Below are 17,413 nucleotides of genomic sequence, written 5' to 3' on the forward strand. Positions count from 1 at the left end.
CAGAACAAGGCCCTCCTGTCTCCAGGGTAGAGGGATTGGAAAAGAGTAGCTTTAAAGGGGAGCCGGAGAAAGGAGTGAATGAATAAATGGTTGATCCCATTTCTATGGAGTATAGCATCTAGATCAAGGGAAGTAATAGTACCACTGTATTCTGCTCTGGTCAGACCTCACCTGGAGTACTGTGTCCAGTTCTGGGCACCACAGTTCAAGAAGGATATTGACAAGCTGGAACGTGTCCAGAGGAGGGCAACCAAAATGGTCAAAGGCCTGGAAACGATGCCTTATGAGGAACGGCTTAGGGAGCTGGGTATGTTTAGCCTGGAGAAGAGAAGGTTAAGGGGTGATATGTTAGCCATGTTCAAATATATAACAACAACAACAACAACAACAACAACAACAACAACAACAACAACAACAACAACAACAATTTATTATTTATACCCCGCCCATCTGGCTGGGTTTCCCCAGCCACTCTGGGCGGCTTCCAACAGAAAAATAAAACACAATAATCTATTAAACATTAAAAGCCTCCCTGAACAGGGCTGCCTTCAGATGTCTTCTAAAAGTCTGGTAGTTGTTTTCCTATATAAAAGGATGTCATATAGAGGAGGGTGAAAGGTTGTTTTCTGCTGCTCCAGAGAAGCGGACACGGAGCAATGGATTCAAACTACAAGAAAGAAGATTCCACCTAAACATTAGAAAGAACTTCCTGACAGTGAGAGCTGTTCGGCAGTGGAATTTGCTGTCAAGGAGTGTGGTGGAGTCTCCTTCTTTGGAGGTCTTTAAGCAGAGGCTTGACAGACGTATGTCAAGAGTGCTTTGATGGTGTTTCCTGCTCGGCAGGGGGTTGGACAGGACGGCCCTGGTGGTCTCTTCCAACTCTATGATTCTATGATTCTATACTGCCCTTCCTCCCATCAGAGTGCAGAGCAATGAACCACAGAGAAATGCAATCTAAAAATTACATTTCTAAAATGAAAAATGCAAAGCAATGCCAGTTGCTGACATTCCAGTAAACACATGAAACATCTATGCATGTATTTATGTCCATGGAATTGCAGAGTTGGAAGGGGCCATGAGGATCATCTAGTCCAACCCCTTGCGGTGCAGGAATCTTTTGCCCAACATGGAACTCGAACCCACAACCTTGAGATTAAGAGTCTCATGCTCTACTGACTGAGCTATCCCAGTATGTGTGTATCTATAACTTCTTTTAAAAGGACCCCCCCCCATTAGAACTCAGGATAGTCCAGTCAGAAGAGCATGAGACTCTTAATCTCAGCGTCGTGAGTTCGAGTCCCATGTTGGGCAAAAGACTCCTGCATGGCAGGGGGTTGGACTAGATGAGCCTCAGGGGGACCTCTTCCAACTCTACAATTCTATCATTCCACAGATCTTCAAACCTTCCCAGGGCATGAAAAGAACAGCTCCCTAGTTCGTGTCGTTTGCTTGGCAGATGCAAAACTTCCAGCAGGGCACCGACGCACCTGCCCCCCAATTTCTGTCTGAGGATGCACCCATCCAGGGTCTTGAGGGCTCTGCCCTGCCCAAGAGAAGCCAATCCCAGCCCTTCTGCATGAGGCTGCATGGCAAAAGGGGAGGAAGCAAAGCGAGAGCTCTAAGGGAAAGGAACTGTGTGGCAGGAGGAGAAGGAGGTGGAGTTGGCCAACATGACCATTTTGGTTTCTCTCCATTTCTTGGTTTTCTAAATTCATAAATGTAGGTTGTCTGCCCAAGGGCAGGGATCGCCTTATTACTTATTTTTGTCAGTTGCTCTGAGAGCCTTCTTTGGCTAAGCAAGGAGACACAAATGCAGTAGCTCAAAGGTCAAGGAGCCCAGTCCTGGGCCAAGCAGAGCTTCTTCCACTAACACATGGCAGCAGACCTGTCTCTGGAATTGCCACATGCTCCTTTTACTGGCCCTGTTTTTCCTGGAATGCAGGAAAAAAGGAGGCAAAACTGCTCCCTGCCTTGCAGATTCATCTCCCTGCCAGGAAAAGCTTCTGTTTAGTTTCTGCATGGCTGGTTGCTTTCAAAGGTGCAGGAGCAGAGCTCTGTTTAAAAAGTTAAGAGGTGATCAATAAAGCAGATTTATTGAGAGGCATGTTTTGTTTTCACATTTTTGAATGACAATGCAAATGGTGATTTTTTTCCTTCAATCTGTCCACTGTACTATAGAGGGGACACTATAGAGGGTGCCCCCCAGTTGCCCCTTTCTTCCTTCACATGCCATTTTTCAAAATAAAAAAATTCCTTCAGCAGCACCTTAAAGACCAACTAAGTTTTTATTTTGGTATGAGCTTTCGTGTGCATGCACACTTCTTCAGATACACTGGAAACAGAAGAGTCAGACCCTTATGTATATACAGAGGGTGGGGTGGGGGGTGGGAATGGGTGATGGGCTGATGGGAGTGGTAATCCTGTAGATGGCTGTTAATGACTGCTGATGACTACAATTGGTCCTGCGGGGGGAAAGCCCTTGCTTTGACTCAGACCAACACGGCTACCTACCTGTAACTATGTCATTTTTCACTTCACTCAATTTCTTTTTTCCTGGACAAGCAAGGTCGTTTGACATATTATTGGATCAGGGCAATAGCCCATAGAGTGCAGCCTCCTGTTCTCCCAGCGGTCAACCAGATGTCTGTCAGAATCCTGCAAGCAGGATTTGAGCACAAGATAGCTCTCCCCTCCTGTGGTTTCAAGCAACTCTTGCTTGGAAGGACAACGGCCTCCACAGCTGGTAGATGGCATAGCCATCCTGCCTAGCAGCTATTGGTAATTCCTTTTGCTTAAGGCCACGGTGCATTATGGATCTCCGAGGGCTGTTGCGCAGAAAGCATGAAATCAATGCTTGACCCCATCCTGCGTAAGCCCTGGTGCAAACAAGGCCATAATCCCTTAAGTACTGTGGTCAGCGTCTGATGCTAACTCTTGCTTCACCAACCCCTAGCATGGAACACGCAATCATGGCAGGAATGATTGACGTGGCCCCTCGGGAATTGGCATCCCAGATTAAAGTTGAACCAAATACACCTCCTTAGATGTTCAATACACATTGCTCAACGATTTACACAGCTTTTCAGATTTCTAAGGAAATATTTGCATTGGACATAAATCGCAAACCACTTGCTATTTTACACCCAAGCAAATATCATGAGTTGTCCACAAACAATCCAGTTTTCCTCATTCCTGACACAGATATTAGATATATAAGGACCACATGCCGTGGCTCTGAAGCATCTTCCTCCCTGAAGGACGGCAACAAGTGAGGAGCATCTTAGGACGCCTCCAGCTGAGTCAGGTAAGAGATGAGACTCCAAGGTTTGCGTCTCCCAAAGGAACCGCTGAGTTTGATTTCGCAGCTTGGAAGGGATCTTGCGAGCGCTGGTGCTCTAAGGCTGTGACCAGTTCAGTTCATATTTGGATGCGAACCTAAGCCATTCTCACATCTCAATATGATATGGGTACTGAAACACAGCTGTCTTTGAGATGGCCACTTCCCCACCTTTTGTGACACAGTGCAAAAATTAGGGAACAGGGTGCAGAAGGATACCTATATTAGTGAAGAAAAACATACAAAATGCATTAAGTGGAGGAAAATTCCTTGCAAAAATGTATCTCTTGGACAAAATGGCATGGAGGAATGCACACTAGAATGTGAAAGTATTTTCAAGAGGACTTCAAAAAAATGGCAGAATAATGTAGGAATGTGCCAACTTAAGACTGAAAAAGAAGAAGAGAGAAACCGAGAGACTCCTAAACTGATAGATTTGTCAATCCTTGCGCTTATGGAATAGGTCTCATTTAACTCAATGGGACTCGCTTTCTGGGAGACATTTATGTAAGGTGGTCCATCAAATTTATTTCATGAAGGTTGTGCTTAATACGTTGTTGAATTGTTAACCAAACAGAGTTTGGCTTTTGTGGGGAAAACTTTTCCGGTGGGGAAAACACCGGATCCATTAGTCCTGCTCCAGTCGAGAGGCTGTAATTGAGCAGCAGAATACCTGGGGCTGCTTTGCATGCAGGATTCAACCCTTGGGGTCTTTAGCCATCAGGACTGGGGCAGACCTCAGGGGGTGGGGATGGAGGTGTGCTGCGAGTCAGAATTAGGCAACCCTGATGGCCAAAAGGTCCAGTTCAGCATAAAGCAGGTTTGTACACAATAACAACAGCTAGAAGCTACCAAGAATTTATGCAGAGACAGTCCCCAAGTCAGGGTTTTAAATTCAAGATATAATCGACTGCACTTAGCAAGTCAATGCTTAAAATGGTTTTCTTAAAAATGCACGGACAATCCTTCCTTCCTTCCTTCCTTCCTTCCTTCCTTCCTTCCTTCCTTCCTTCCTTCCTTCCTTCCTTCCTTCCTTCCTTCTGACAACCAGTCATATTTTCTCAGGTACCAGATCAAGATGCTAATGGCTTGGACTCTCCTCCTCCTTTGCGGCCTCCTGCCCTCCACCCAAGCTCTCGCTGACAATGTCCTTTCGGTGGCCCGACTGCATAAGGATGTCCTGGAGACTGGTGAGCTCTGGATCTTTCTGATTTTTCTAAAATATGAAAATTCAGAGAAATGGCAAAGGGAACCATCCAACTCTTGAATGAGCATTTGCAGAGAAGCAAAAATTGGCCGCCTCCTCTTCAAACAGGAGTGGGTACAGTGGTCTTGGCGCTTGTGTGCCCAGGTGTGCCTCTGCTATGGACTTCATCCCTTGATGTGCCAGCACAGCCCCTCAGACCCTCAGGTCTGCACAGGTGTTTCATGGGATTGTAGAGCTGGAAGGGACACCAAGGGCCATCTAGTCCAACCCCGCTGCTCTGCAGAAATCAAAAGTGAACAGGATAATGCATGCACAATGGATGTGATGTTCCCCCTCCCCAGGCTGCCATTCAGGTTTATACCGCCTCCTTCATTTCTAAAATTAGGGGTACCATCTCAAGCCAGACCATTGCATTGCCCCATCCCAGCAGTTTGTTTATTTATCAATTAACATATTTATATACCACTATTCATTAAAAAAGGAGGGACCCAGGTGGCGCTGTGGTTAAACCACTGAGCCTAGGGCTTGCTGATCAGAAGGTCAGCGGTTCGAATCCCTGTGACGGGGTGAGCTCCCGTTGCTCGGTCCCAGCTCCTGCCAACCTAGCAGTTTGAAAGCACGTAAAAATGCAAGTAGATAAATAGGGACCGCTACAGCGGCAAGGTAAATGGTGTTTCCATGTGCTGCTCTGGTTTGCCAGAAGCGGCTTTGTCATGCTGGCCACATGACCTGGAAGCTATACGCCGGCTCCCTCGGCCAATAATGCGAGATGAGCGCGCAACCCCAGAGTCGGTCACGACTGGACCTAATGGTCAGGGGTCCCTTTACCTTTATTCATTCAAAAAATCAGGGTGGTTTAACACCAGTGCATAAAACCATACAAATATTAAAATGAGAAATCGGCTCCCTATTGCCAGTTCCTGATACAGTATGTGAATGGTAGTTGCAACATAAAAGGAGATTCTGACTCTACATCTGGAAGAATGTGGAACGTGGAAAGAGGCATGCTTAATAAGCCAGGTTCAGTCCACCCAACCTGTGGTGGAAAAGCATGCTAATGAGATAGCTGTTTGTTTTGTGTCCTTGTATACCGTTGATGAGGACATTTGTCAACACTGACTTTTATTTCCTTGTGCTAAATGCTGTGTCTTCCTTCCAGGCATCTCAGAGACGCTGGCCAAAGGCAACCTGCTCCAGGGTCTTTTGGGGCAAGTGCTTGGTGGAGACCTTCTAGGAGGCATCCTTGGAGGCCAAGGAGGAGGTCCTCTTGGCTTGGTAGGAGGCTTGGCTGGTGGTGCCCTTGGAGGCCAAGGAGGAGGTCCTCTCGGCTTGGTAGGAGGTTTGGCTGGAGGTGCACTTGGAGGCCAGGGAGGAGGTCCTCTCGGCTTGGTAGGAGGCTTGGCTGGTGGTGCCCTTGGAGGCCAAGGAGGAGGTCCTCTCGGCTTGGTAGGAGGCTTGGCTGGAGGTGCACTTGGAGGCCAAGGAGGAGGTCCTCTCGGCTTGGTAGGAGGCTTGGCTGGAGGAGTTCTTGGAGGCCAAGGCGGAGGACCTCTTGGGATTGTCGGCGGTGCCCTGGGAGGCAAAGGAGGTCTCCTTGGTGGTGTCCTTGGACGTGAAGGTCTCCTTGGGTGAGTTATCTCTTTTACTGAGAAAAACACAGGGGGTAGAACTCAACATTTCCCTTTGGCAAGATGTAGATGATGCTTTGTGGATTTAGCTTCTGCTCCTGACTGTCTCTCCTTCACCCTCCAGCTTGAAGTTGGTGGACGTCGTCCTTCCTAAGGTCTCACTGAAATTCTTGAAAGGCGTTGGGGTCGGACTGAACATCTATACCAAAGTTGCTCTCAAGGGAGATACGTGAGTTGACTTCCATAGGACATAGCAAGCAGGGAGAGCGATAGCTCAGAGGCAGAACACCTGCTTTGTAGGCAGAAGAATCCAAGTTCAATCTCTAGCAGCATCTCCAGGTTGAGCTGAGAAACCCTGGAGAGGCACTCTTCCACAGTCAGTGTAGACAAAGCTGAGTAAATGAACCAACGGCCATGACTCTGCATAAGGCAGCCTTCCATGTTCCTGTTGAGAAGTCCTGAGAATTTTCTCCTCTTATTCATCCTCCAAAAGTGTATGAGGCTTTTTATTTCATCTCCTATCCTAGCCAGTTCAAGAAAGAGTCTTTGATGATGATGATGATGATGATGATAAAAAAAACTTAAACAGCATTGAAGTATCCTGAAGATTGATTGCGGACACAAGCTCCTGCTTCAAATACATGGTTGGGTTGCTTGGGTGGCAGCTTCTGGGGTGGGGGGAATAGGATAGGCTTCCATGTACAGGTGGTGATCCTTCACTCAAAGCAGCTCCCTCATTCACTTCTATGGAACAAGCCAATGTACCTGCCCGTTCGTGGATTGGGTCCCCATCGTTGAATGTGGATCACCATATTTACGAGCGATTCCATGAGCACGTCTATGCACACAGATATCTCTGGATGCGACTTCAATTCTACTTAAGTGCCCATGTGCACAGGGTCATAGACTCATAGACATGTGGTGTCCGGGGGGACTCACAGGGTCATCTAGTCCTGCCTCCTGCAATGCAGGAATCACAAGAAGTTGCTTCTTGAATTCCACAGGGGGAGAAAGAGGGTGCCCAACCTTTTACACGTGAAAAGTAAAATCTGCAGAGAGTAGCATCTGTGCAGGACTCACCGATAGTGTACAAGAGGGATCTGCAACACAATATTGCAGTTCTAGCCAGCCAGCCAGCCAGCCATGCCCTTTCTAGGATACTCCATCCCCCTTCCCTCAGTTCCCCAACCCTCCCCCCCCCAGCTGTCAGTCATCATTCTATGGCCACTGAGCACAGTCATTCCTTCTAATTGGGTCTCCCCCAGCTTCAATTTGAATTTCTCCCTCTAAACCATTTGTGTACTTGGGTTCACTAAGCATTCATGGCCATTCCAGGTACTTAAAGACCAACACATGGGGGAACTGAGACCGCAGTTACGCAGTGCAATGGGTGATAGCTTCCATTATCCACCTTTGTCAAAATAATAGATTTCAAAACTTGGTGGGGAAAACAAAACCACACCCAGGATAGGTGTTGTAGGACCTGCAGGGCATCCTTGATATTTGTGCCCCAAGCAATGCCTGACAAAGAAGCCATTGCAATCTGAGAACCTGCAGAAACTGGAGTTGGTTCAGTGGTCGATCTCATCTTCATCTCTTCCAGGCTTTTGGGTGGGCTGCTGAATCTTCTGGTGGAAGTGAACATCACAGCAAATGCACGTCTGGTCCAGGACAAGTCAGGCACTCCCATCCTAGTTGTGGAAAACTGCAGGACCAACCTGGGTGGCATTCAGATCCTGTCTGGGTGAGTGACCAGAGGTCCTTAGGAACTTAGCCACTGTGGCTCCTAGCCACTGAAACACCTTAAAGATTCACGGTCCCCATTTCTTTTCTTCCTTAGGTTCCTTCCACTCAACTTGGACAGGGTCTTGACTAATCTCCTGAGCAATGTCATCCCTGGAGTGGTGAGTCTTCCGAGAATTTGCCAGCTCAGCATGATTGTTGATCACTTTCTTTGCATCATAGTTTTGCTGAATTTAGAAGAGGCATTGCTATTCAGAGTAGACTGCACAGGATGAGATGGAGCAACAGACATAGTTAATACTGATACAAGGCAAAAGGATACCCTAGGAATTTTATTTCTTTATTATTTATTGCATTTATGCCCCACCTTCTTCTGCAAGAAGCTCAAGGTGGTACACAGGGTTCTCCTCTTCTTCATTTAATCCCAACAACCCTGTGAGGTAGGCTAGGCTGAGAGGCAGTGACTGGCCCAAGATCACACCCAGGGAGCTTCATGGTTGAGCAGGAATTCGAACGCTGGTCTCTCAGGTCCTGGTCCGACACTCTAACCACTACACCACACTACTGGCTCTCACTGGCTCCACCCTTGAAGCGGAGAATGCCAATATGGGGAACCTTTGGCTCTCCAGCTGAACCACATCTCCCATCATCCTCGACCATTGCCCATACTTCTAGGGCTGATGGGAGCTGCAGTTCAGTAGAAGCTGGAGGGCCAAAGGTTCCTTACCCTAGAGCTAGAGTTTTACCCTTCTGGGAATCAGGATGACCAATAGCTCCTGCAAGTAAATGGCGACTCTTCACCCCTTGTTGTCCTTGTTGTCTGCCATTGCATCTCTGGGATGCCAGCAGGATAAGCAGATGAAGATTTCTTCCTTGCGATGGTTTCCCTGAGGGCAGCTCGGGCGGCGCCTGCCTCTGGGGTGGCTGGCAGGCGGCACAGGGAGATTTATTTTCCAGATAACATAACAAAGAATGTGCGGAGCGCTCAGTTCTGTGGCTTCACTCCTGCGCCTTTCCCTTTGTTGCAGCTGTGTCCAGTTGCAGATCTTGTGCTGAATATTGTGAACACCCTTCTTGGCACGGTCAACAGTAAGTTTCCCATGACCTCCCCCTTTCCCATCTCCTTTGGATCGTCAACTAGAGTATATAATATTGCACAACTTGAAACGGCAATTGGGGTTTTCTGCAATTTGGGTTTGCTCTGGTCTGATTCAGCGCTATAAAGCAGGTTTTCGCAGGGCAAGTGCCGTGGCAAAACAAAACAAATGCTTGGACACAGAGCTTTAAAGCGAGGACCTGTGCCTAGAAATGAAGCACAAAAGCCAAACAGGATGATGATCCATTAATATACAGCAGGGGTGGCCAACTCCCAAGTGACTGTGATCTACTCACAGAGTTAAAAACCGGCAGTGATCTACCCCCTTTTGGGGGGTTCAGGTGTGCAGGGAGAAAATGTTGAGCTTTTTTTAGGCGAGCCAAAGTTGTTGAGCTTCTATGGGGGGAGCCAGTGATCTACCACAGACGTCCAGTGATCTACCAGTAGATCATGGTCTACCTGTTGGCCGTGCCTGATATACAGGATTGTTGCATTGTTGGCTGAGACCTTGTGTGCAAAAGGGTTTGAACCGTCTAAAAGCACAAGTGAAATGCTAATTGGGATGATGATGAGGATACCAATATGGAAGCCTTGGACTAAGCTCTAGCTAGCTCACTTCCTCCTGAGTTTCAAAGCTTAGCTATGTGTTGTGTAAAGTCCCACCTTGCTTTACATGCCCTGAATTTTCTGACATTCAAGTTGCAGTGTTATGAGAGGAGAAAAACATTTCTCTGTCCACTTTCTCTAGGTTTTTCTTTACCCTGTTGCCCCTTACCCATCTTTTCTCTAAACTGAACAGGCTGCAAACTTTCTCCTCTCCCTCTCCCCCTCGACACCACCAGTTCACCACCGATTCAAAACTGATTTTTTTTTTGTCTAGCTTGTGACGTTGAGTACACAGAATATGTCTCATGAACCCTGGATATTATTGCTGGAGGAAAGGCATGGGACAATATATTGGAAGGAGGTGCCCCAGCGACAGCTTACATCTGCCCTCTTTCTCTCTGCTTCCTTTTTCTTTCCTACACAGGCATCTGCCCATTCGGTACGCTGGGAAAACTACATTACACCCTGGCTGGCCTGCCGTGGTTCAGCGATGAACAACAAATTGTGCTGAATCTGAATGTAAGGCACCTTTATCGATCGATCGATTGGTTGATTGCATTTATATCCCACCTTTTCCTCCAAGCAGCTTCTCCTCCTCCCCATTTGAGTCTCAGAACAACAACCCTGTGAGGTAGGCTAGGTTGAGAGAGAAGCAGAGAATAACAACAGCTAGTTATCGACCCACCTAGGAGCTCAGAGAACTTAATATAGCCCCAGGGGAAACCCTGATGTGAAAGCCTCCATATTAAGTCATTCCCCATTTCAGTGTCAATTAAACAATTCCAGGCAGAGGCAAACTCAGCCCTCCATATGTTTTGGGACTACAACTCCCATCATCCCTGACCACTGGTCCTGTTAGCTAGGGGTGATGGGAGTTGTAGCCCCAAAACATCTGGAGGGCCGAGTTTGCCTGTGCCTGAATTATACTGAATTGTACAGTTCTGTGGGCCCCCCAATGTCTCTTAACCTCTGATTTTTTAAAATGTTTCTTCCAGGTCTTAGTGCTTGATAATGGAGGCAACTCCATCCAGCTTCCCCCAACCAAGCTGCCCTCTCTGCCTCCAGCTGGCGACCACACCTCCCAGTTGCTTCTCTCTGGTGACCTCATTTCCTCCTTGCTGCAGCTGGTGGTGAATAACGGGCAGCTCAACGCAGACATCACTGACCAAGCGGTGAGTTGCCGGAAATGACAGTCCTTGAAGAGTCTGCAGAGGATGCAGGCAGGCTGGAAGCTAAATGGCCAAACCCTCAAACAGCATGGGGTGGGGGGTGGGGGGGACATGGTTTCTTGACCCCCTTCTCCTCCAGAGCTTTCCCCACTGAAATAATACATACATGATTCCTGCTGGATCAGGCCAGCAACCCATCTGGGCCAGCATCCTGTTCTCACCAGCAAGCAGGATTCGAACACAAGAGCAGCTCTCCCCTCCTGTATTGTCGAGTAACAGGCATTCAGAAGCATTGCTGTCTCCCATTGTGGAGGCAGAGCATGGCCATTCAGCGGCATTAGATTCCCATGAGTTTTAGTGCTAAGAGAGAGGTGGGCGAAGAAATATTTCCTTTTTTTATAATATGTTTATTAAGGTTTTCTCCAACAAATAAGAAACATTTAAAAAAATACAAAACAAAAAAAAACATACAAAACACAAAAAATACAACAATACAAAAAATATTCGAACTTATAACCCTTATTACCAATCTAATGACTTCCTCATTCCTCCTCCTTCTGCAATTCTTTGCATATCTTCAGTAGTAAACTCTAAATCTTATATACTTTCTAGTTCTTGCTTTAATTTTACCTTGTTCTATATCTTTTACATCTTAACCTTTTATATTCTATCCAAATCTCTCTTCTTAATTAATTCATCATCAATTTCTAACAATACTTATTTTACTCCATTGTATTATCTACAACCTCTATTTTATCTCCCTCACTTTCACTAATTCTAATCTGTTATATGCTTATTCTTTAAGTAAATTTTGAATTTCTTCCAATCTTCTTCCACTTCTGCTTGACTTCGATCTCGGAGTCTCCTGGTCAGTTCAGACAGCTCCATATATTCTATCAACTTCTTCTGCCATTCATCCACTGTTGGTATTTCTTCATTCTTCTGAAGAAATATTTTCTCCAGTTCCACCCATCATTGTATAAGCTTCTTGGGCACCATTGCCATTGATTTGTATAATGGATCCCTCTCCTAGCTCAGCTGTGAGCCAGACTGTGTGGCCTCGGTGGTCCCAAGCCAATATTTCCTATTTCCTCTGATTTGATTCACGTTTTTCCTGCGTTGCTTTCCATTCAAATGAATCTCAAAGCGGCTTACAAACAATAAATAACAATAGCCTACTGGAACATCACAAGTGCAGCGTACACCATGTCATGTGATGGTTCATAAGTAAATCATAAGTAAATCAATTATAATTGATGAAACACTATTTTCAAACCAGCAACTTAAAAACAAGCTAAACATCACAATTACAGGGTAAGGCATATTATATGATTAATATATAATCAAGAAACCATTTGCCATCTATCAAACAGTACTAAATAAATAGCAATGAAAAATAAGCTAAACACTATTATGTTCTTAGACACACAAACATACACACCTATTAATTCTCAGGCTCGGTTTTGCACCTGTAAATTGGGAACAACCCCTCCCCCCCATCTTTCTTTGTTTTGAGAGGATGAACATGAAGGAAATCACCACGTCAGGCTTGAGGGTCTTGGGCAAAAGATTAGGGTGGCATTTAGAAGACATTCTCCTTTTAAACTTCTTTGCATCCGTCTTGCTTTCCCACAGCTCCGTGGAGCCGTCCCACTGACAACGTCCGCACTTCAATCTGTGCTACCTCAGGTAAGGAAGCCCTACTGGGCATCTTGCTTTTGGGATGTGTGTGTGTGTGTGTGTGAAGCGATTTGCCCCTTGCGCCCTGAGTGCGAATCATTCTCCCCGCCCCCTCTTTGTACAGCTCTCCCGGCTGCTGCCAACAAGCCTGCCCCTGGTGGTCAAGATCCGGATCAGCGACGTTCCGGGAGTGTCTTTGCAAAACGGGAAGCTCACTGTGGCCCTCGCTGCTGCCGTTGATGTTTTCGCCCTCGCAGACTCCGGCCCCGAGCTTCTCTTTGGGCTGAATGCTGTAAGTAATGGGATGGGATGGATGGCGCATGGCTTGAAACACCAACCCCCGGCCTGCCCTGGGTATCCAGCCGAGGCGGCTGAAAATTCGTAAGAACATCAGAACAGCTCTGCTGGATCAGGCCAGTGACCTATCTAGTCCAGCACCCTGTTCTCACAGGGGCTGACCTGTGGAAAACCCGCAAGCAGGATTCGAACGCAAGACTCCTCTCCCTTCCTGTGGTTTCCAGCAACTGATATTCAGACGCGTTGTTGCTTCCAATTGTGGCGGCAAAGGTGGTAGCCATCGATAGCACTCTTGTCTCAATTTTTCTTTTCAAAGAACCTTTGCTTGGGTGTCAGTAATCCCACCCCCACCCCCAAATCATCAGTGTGTTGGGATTTATTTCTTTTTTTACATGGCACTTAGGTGTCCTTGAAGACCACCCAGGTTCCTCTTTCTAGGTGTGGCAGTTTCTTTTAGCCAAAAGGAAGGAGGGTACACGCTGTTTCCTCCGACAAAGAGCCCTCCCTGCTCTCAGTGGGGCATAGAAGATGGCTACGGAACAGAGCAGAATCATAGGATCATAGAGTTGGAAGGGACCCAACTCTAGTCATCTAGTCCAACCCCCTGCAATGCAGGGATCTCAACCCAAAGCAGGTTTTGCAAAAGCGAAAGGGAAGGTGCCAGTCTCTTACCCAGTGATCTTGCATTTACAGCAAATCGGCTTGAGTGGATCTGTCCGCATTTCAGGAGCAAAATTGGCCGTCTCCTTATCTCTTGACAAGTAAGTGGATCTTGATGCTCTAGATCAGGGGTCAGCAAACTTTTTCAGCTGGGGGCCAGTCCACTGTCCCTCAGACCTTGTGGGGGGCCAGACTCTTTCTCTCTCTCTCGATATATATAACCCAGAGATGCATTTTAAATAAAAGCACACATTCTACTCATGTTAAAACACGCTGATTCCTGGACCGTCCGCGGGCCGGATTTAGAAGGCAATTGGGCCGGATCCAGCTGCCTGGCCTTAGTTTGCCTTCCCATGCTCTAGATCCCTAGGTTAAGGTCCAGAATAACAAATGACATTTGGACAGGACTGGATTTAAGGTGGTGCCAGTGGTTTTTCAACACAGGGACACTGAGCCGAGGGTGGGGTGGGGGTGGGGGCACCAAAATAGTAGTAGTAGTAGTAGTAGTAATTATAAAACCTATATTTATGTGGGTACCTATTGAAAAGATCCATTAAAAAGCAACTGTACCAAAAGGAATTGTTGTGAAAATAATAATAATAATAATAATAATAATAATAATAATAATAATAATATATTATTTGTACCCCGCCCACATCTGGCTGAGTCTCCCCAGCCACTCTGGGTGGCTCCCAATCAAATATTAAAACAATACAGCATTAAAGAAATGCTAAGGGGGCTCATCAAATTTTGTCCTTGCTCGGGGCCACATTACCAAAATCCGCCCCTGATTTGGAGAAAGTCTCCCTTTAAACCAGTGGTTCCCAAAGTGGGTGATGCTGCCCCCTGGAGGGCAGTGGGATTACCTAGGGGTTGCTAAGAGGTAAGGGGGGCAGGGAGGGACCAGAGGTGTAGCCCAGGATCCCCAACTCTGCACTGTGTTTATAACCCCCTTTCTTCCTGATCTTTTCTCGGCCGTGCTCTGGAAGCTCTGCAGACCAGCCTCCCCCAACATGATGTCCTCTACATGTCTTGGACTACAGTTCCCATCAGTCCCAAGTAGTTGTAGTCCAAGATGCCCAGAGGCCACTGGATAGTGGAGGGCTTCTCTATGCCAGATGTGCAGGCTAGCACCCAACCAATGCTTTCCTTTCCTTTCCTTTCACAGCATCAGCCTCAACGTCTCGTCTTCCCAGATTGGCTCCTTTGATGTAAGACTCCTTTCCACCCAATACTGTGGTGGACCCCTGGGAGAAGATTTTGAGGGAGCAGGGCGGGGTGGGGCAGGGAGAGGAGGTCCTGTTGCATGAGCAGAACTCCCAAGGTCTCTGCAGCTCACCTGGAACTTGAAAGAGAAGGAGACAGCTGAGCTTGTCCAGGATTGGGGGTTTCTGGATGCTGGAGCAGAGGTGGAGATGGCATCTGGGGCAGCCCCACAAACACTTGGGTGCTTGAGCTACAAAGGGTGAAGTCCCATCATAGAATTGTAAAGTTGGAAGGGTCCCCCAGGGTCATCCAGTCCAACCCCCTGCAATGCAGGAGTCTCAGCCAGAGAATCGCTGGCAGGTGGCCACTCAACCTCTGCTTAGGAACCTCCAATGAAGAGGAGCTCACCACCTCCTGAGGAAGTCCAACAACAATTACTGTCATAAAGTTCTTCCTAATGTTTAGTCAGGAAATATTTGAAGTAAGCAACCTAACAGATCACGTCTCTTTCTCTCGCCAACTGATGATGCAGAAGTTTCTCTTTCTGTTGCAGGTTGCCGTCCTCAAAACCTGGATCACAAACCTTCTCAGAATTGGATACCTGCCTGTGATCAACGGTAAGAGAGCCCTTATTTGTACCAACAAGGGTGCCGTTTCAGCTTCGTCTTTGGGATGCAACAACCCTTCTGCACGTCTAGCGTTGTTTCTTGGTTTCCTTCCAGGTGCCTTGGAGATAGGAATCCCACTCCCTAACCTCTTCAACCTGAACTTCGCGGCTGGGGATGTCAACATTGTTGATGTAAGATCTCAGCTGCTCATTTCTTGAAAACTGGGCTTGAACGTGGGGCTGAGGACCATCTTGAAGAAATCTGTAACATGTTCCACTATGCGCCTGGGAACCCGCAACTTAGTGGGTTGTATCCAGTGCTACTTCTGACTCAAAATAAACTCCATTGGGGCTAGTGGATGTGAAGTTCCTTAATTTCAATGGGGTTTACTCTAACTAGGGCTCAGTTTAGAACAGTCCAGTGATTGACACATGACCTATGTGTCAGGGGAGGAAGAGGGGCAGAAGAAAACATCCCTTCTACTGCTGGAGAGAGGAGGGCGGGTGGCTTATGATGTAAGGAGCTTCGTTTTTCTTTATTTGATGAGGTTGACTGATGTGATAGAAGGAGGAGAAATGTCACAGGCAGGAGGGAAAGAAAATCAAAGGGATTTCAGATGCAGGAGCAAAGCATGCTTTTAATTCACTCAGGACAGATCTATCCCTTCCAGTGTTTCTGTTTCTCATTTGTCCAGTCCTAAATCCAGTTCTCCATAGTTCCACAGCAGGTTGTCTTAAAATTGATTAATTAATTGATTGATTGATTGATTGTATGCCTTTCACTGCTGCTTTCTCTTAATATTGCCATTTGGAGTTCTGACTAATACACACATATTTGTATGCTATGTTTGAGAATATATGCCTTTTTCGCACACTTTTCCCTGCTATATGCAGTTTCTGTTATTTTGTCGGAGCACTGCACCACGAAAGTGGGGTATGTGCAAATTAAGCAGGATAGCCGTGTGTTGGCTCACGTAGTGACTGGAGATGTTCCAGTTTCTTCCCCGACCCATAACTGTGATGCTTTTCTTCTTGGCAGAATGCGTTGCTGGCGAGCGTGACTCCTAAACTCCTCTAGAGTAGATGTATTGGCACAGCTGCAAAAATTTGCTCCGAGGCAGAAGTCTCCTCCTGGCTTCTTGCTGTGACATCTTGGCCCAGGACTCTGACTACAGAAGAATGACCTCAGCAATGTTTCCTCTAGTTCTGCCTTGGCAAGAACTCTGGGTTGCTTGTATACTGTCTGGGGTGCTTCTTGACTTCCTCGCTCAGTAAAAAATATGTCACTTTCTCAGCATTTATAGCATGTCTGTGTTTTTCTTCCACTTTCAATACACTTTGAAGTTCTTCCAAAGAGTCCCTCTGGGTAACTTTTGCATCTCTCCTCCCTGCTACAGTTTTAGCCAAACCATCCCTCCTCATCTGTAGCGTCCTAAAATAGTAAAGGGAGACATGGGACCACTGCTACTTCTCCATATTAATTTTATTCCACAAAACGTATATACCACTTGGTTACAGAAAAACAACAACACCCTAACAACACTCAAAGAAAGTGGTTTACAAAGTAGAGCTGCTTCAAAGAGCACTTTTGCAAAGGGCTTTCAAACCCCCACTCATCAGCAGAAGAGCGAGGATTGAATCCTGTGGGGCACAGTGGATGTAGCTAATTCAGGATCAAACCCTGTCCTTCTGCCCATCAGCTGGCCTCACCAGTGATGTGGTGTGGTGTGGTGTAGTGGTTAGAGTATTGGACTATTAGGACCTGGGAAACCACCGCAGTACACAGCCATTAAGAGTGGTAGCCATTGATGACTTCCATTTTAAAGCCATCCAAATTAGTGGCCTTCTCCATTTTCTTCAACCTCAAACGTCCACCATTTGCTTTGTTCAGTGAAAGGGCAATTTTGTGAATGCAATGCCAGGTTCTTTAATATTCACTTCTCCTTTCACACCCAACTTGTCCTGGTGTAGTGCAGCACTGGGTCAAACAAAGTAGGAATCGCCAAAGGGACCAGTTTCTGCATGGAATTTCTTTGGGTGGCAATACCTGGTCCCTGGAAGAAACTCATCCCAGGGTGGCTTCACCTCCCCTGCGATTTGCTCCATGGTCTCCCCCAGTGCACAGCCATTTAGGTCACCTAGGAATTTGCATCTCTCTGTCCTGACTCCAGTCTGTG

General features: G+C 46.8%; 1 protein-coding gene across 1 annotated transcript; it reads left to right on the plus strand.

The window, feature by feature from the left end:
* Nucleotides 1–4,415: 4,415 nt before the first annotated feature.
* LOC148685190 (BPI fold-containing family B member 3-like) lies at nucleotides 4,416–16,495 on the plus strand. Its single transcript, XM_088673512.1, has 15 exons — nucleotides 4,416–4,527; nucleotides 5,704–6,172; nucleotides 6,297–6,401; nucleotides 7,776–7,916; nucleotides 8,013–8,076; nucleotides 8,944–9,004; nucleotides 10,042–10,136; nucleotides 10,613–10,789; nucleotides 12,422–12,475; nucleotides 12,591–12,758; nucleotides 13,457–13,524; nucleotides 14,592–14,634; nucleotides 15,183–15,246; nucleotides 15,352–15,428; nucleotides 16,276–16,495. Exons 1-15 carry the CDS (start codon nucleotides 4,416–4,418, stop codon nucleotides 16,312–16,314), a joined length of 1,737 nt encoding a protein of 578 aa, XP_088529638.1. The 3' UTR covers nucleotides 16,315–16,495.
* The last annotated feature ends 918 nt before the right edge of the window (nucleotides 16,496–17,413 follow it).

The sequence above is a fragment of the Zootoca vivipara genome, chromosome 7, assembly GCF_965207765.1.
Source record: "Zootoca vivipara chromosome 7, rZooViv2.hap1.1, whole genome shotgun sequence".
NCBI classification, from domain to species: domain Eukaryota; kingdom Metazoa; phylum Chordata; class Lepidosauria; order Squamata; family Lacertidae; genus Zootoca; species Zootoca vivipara.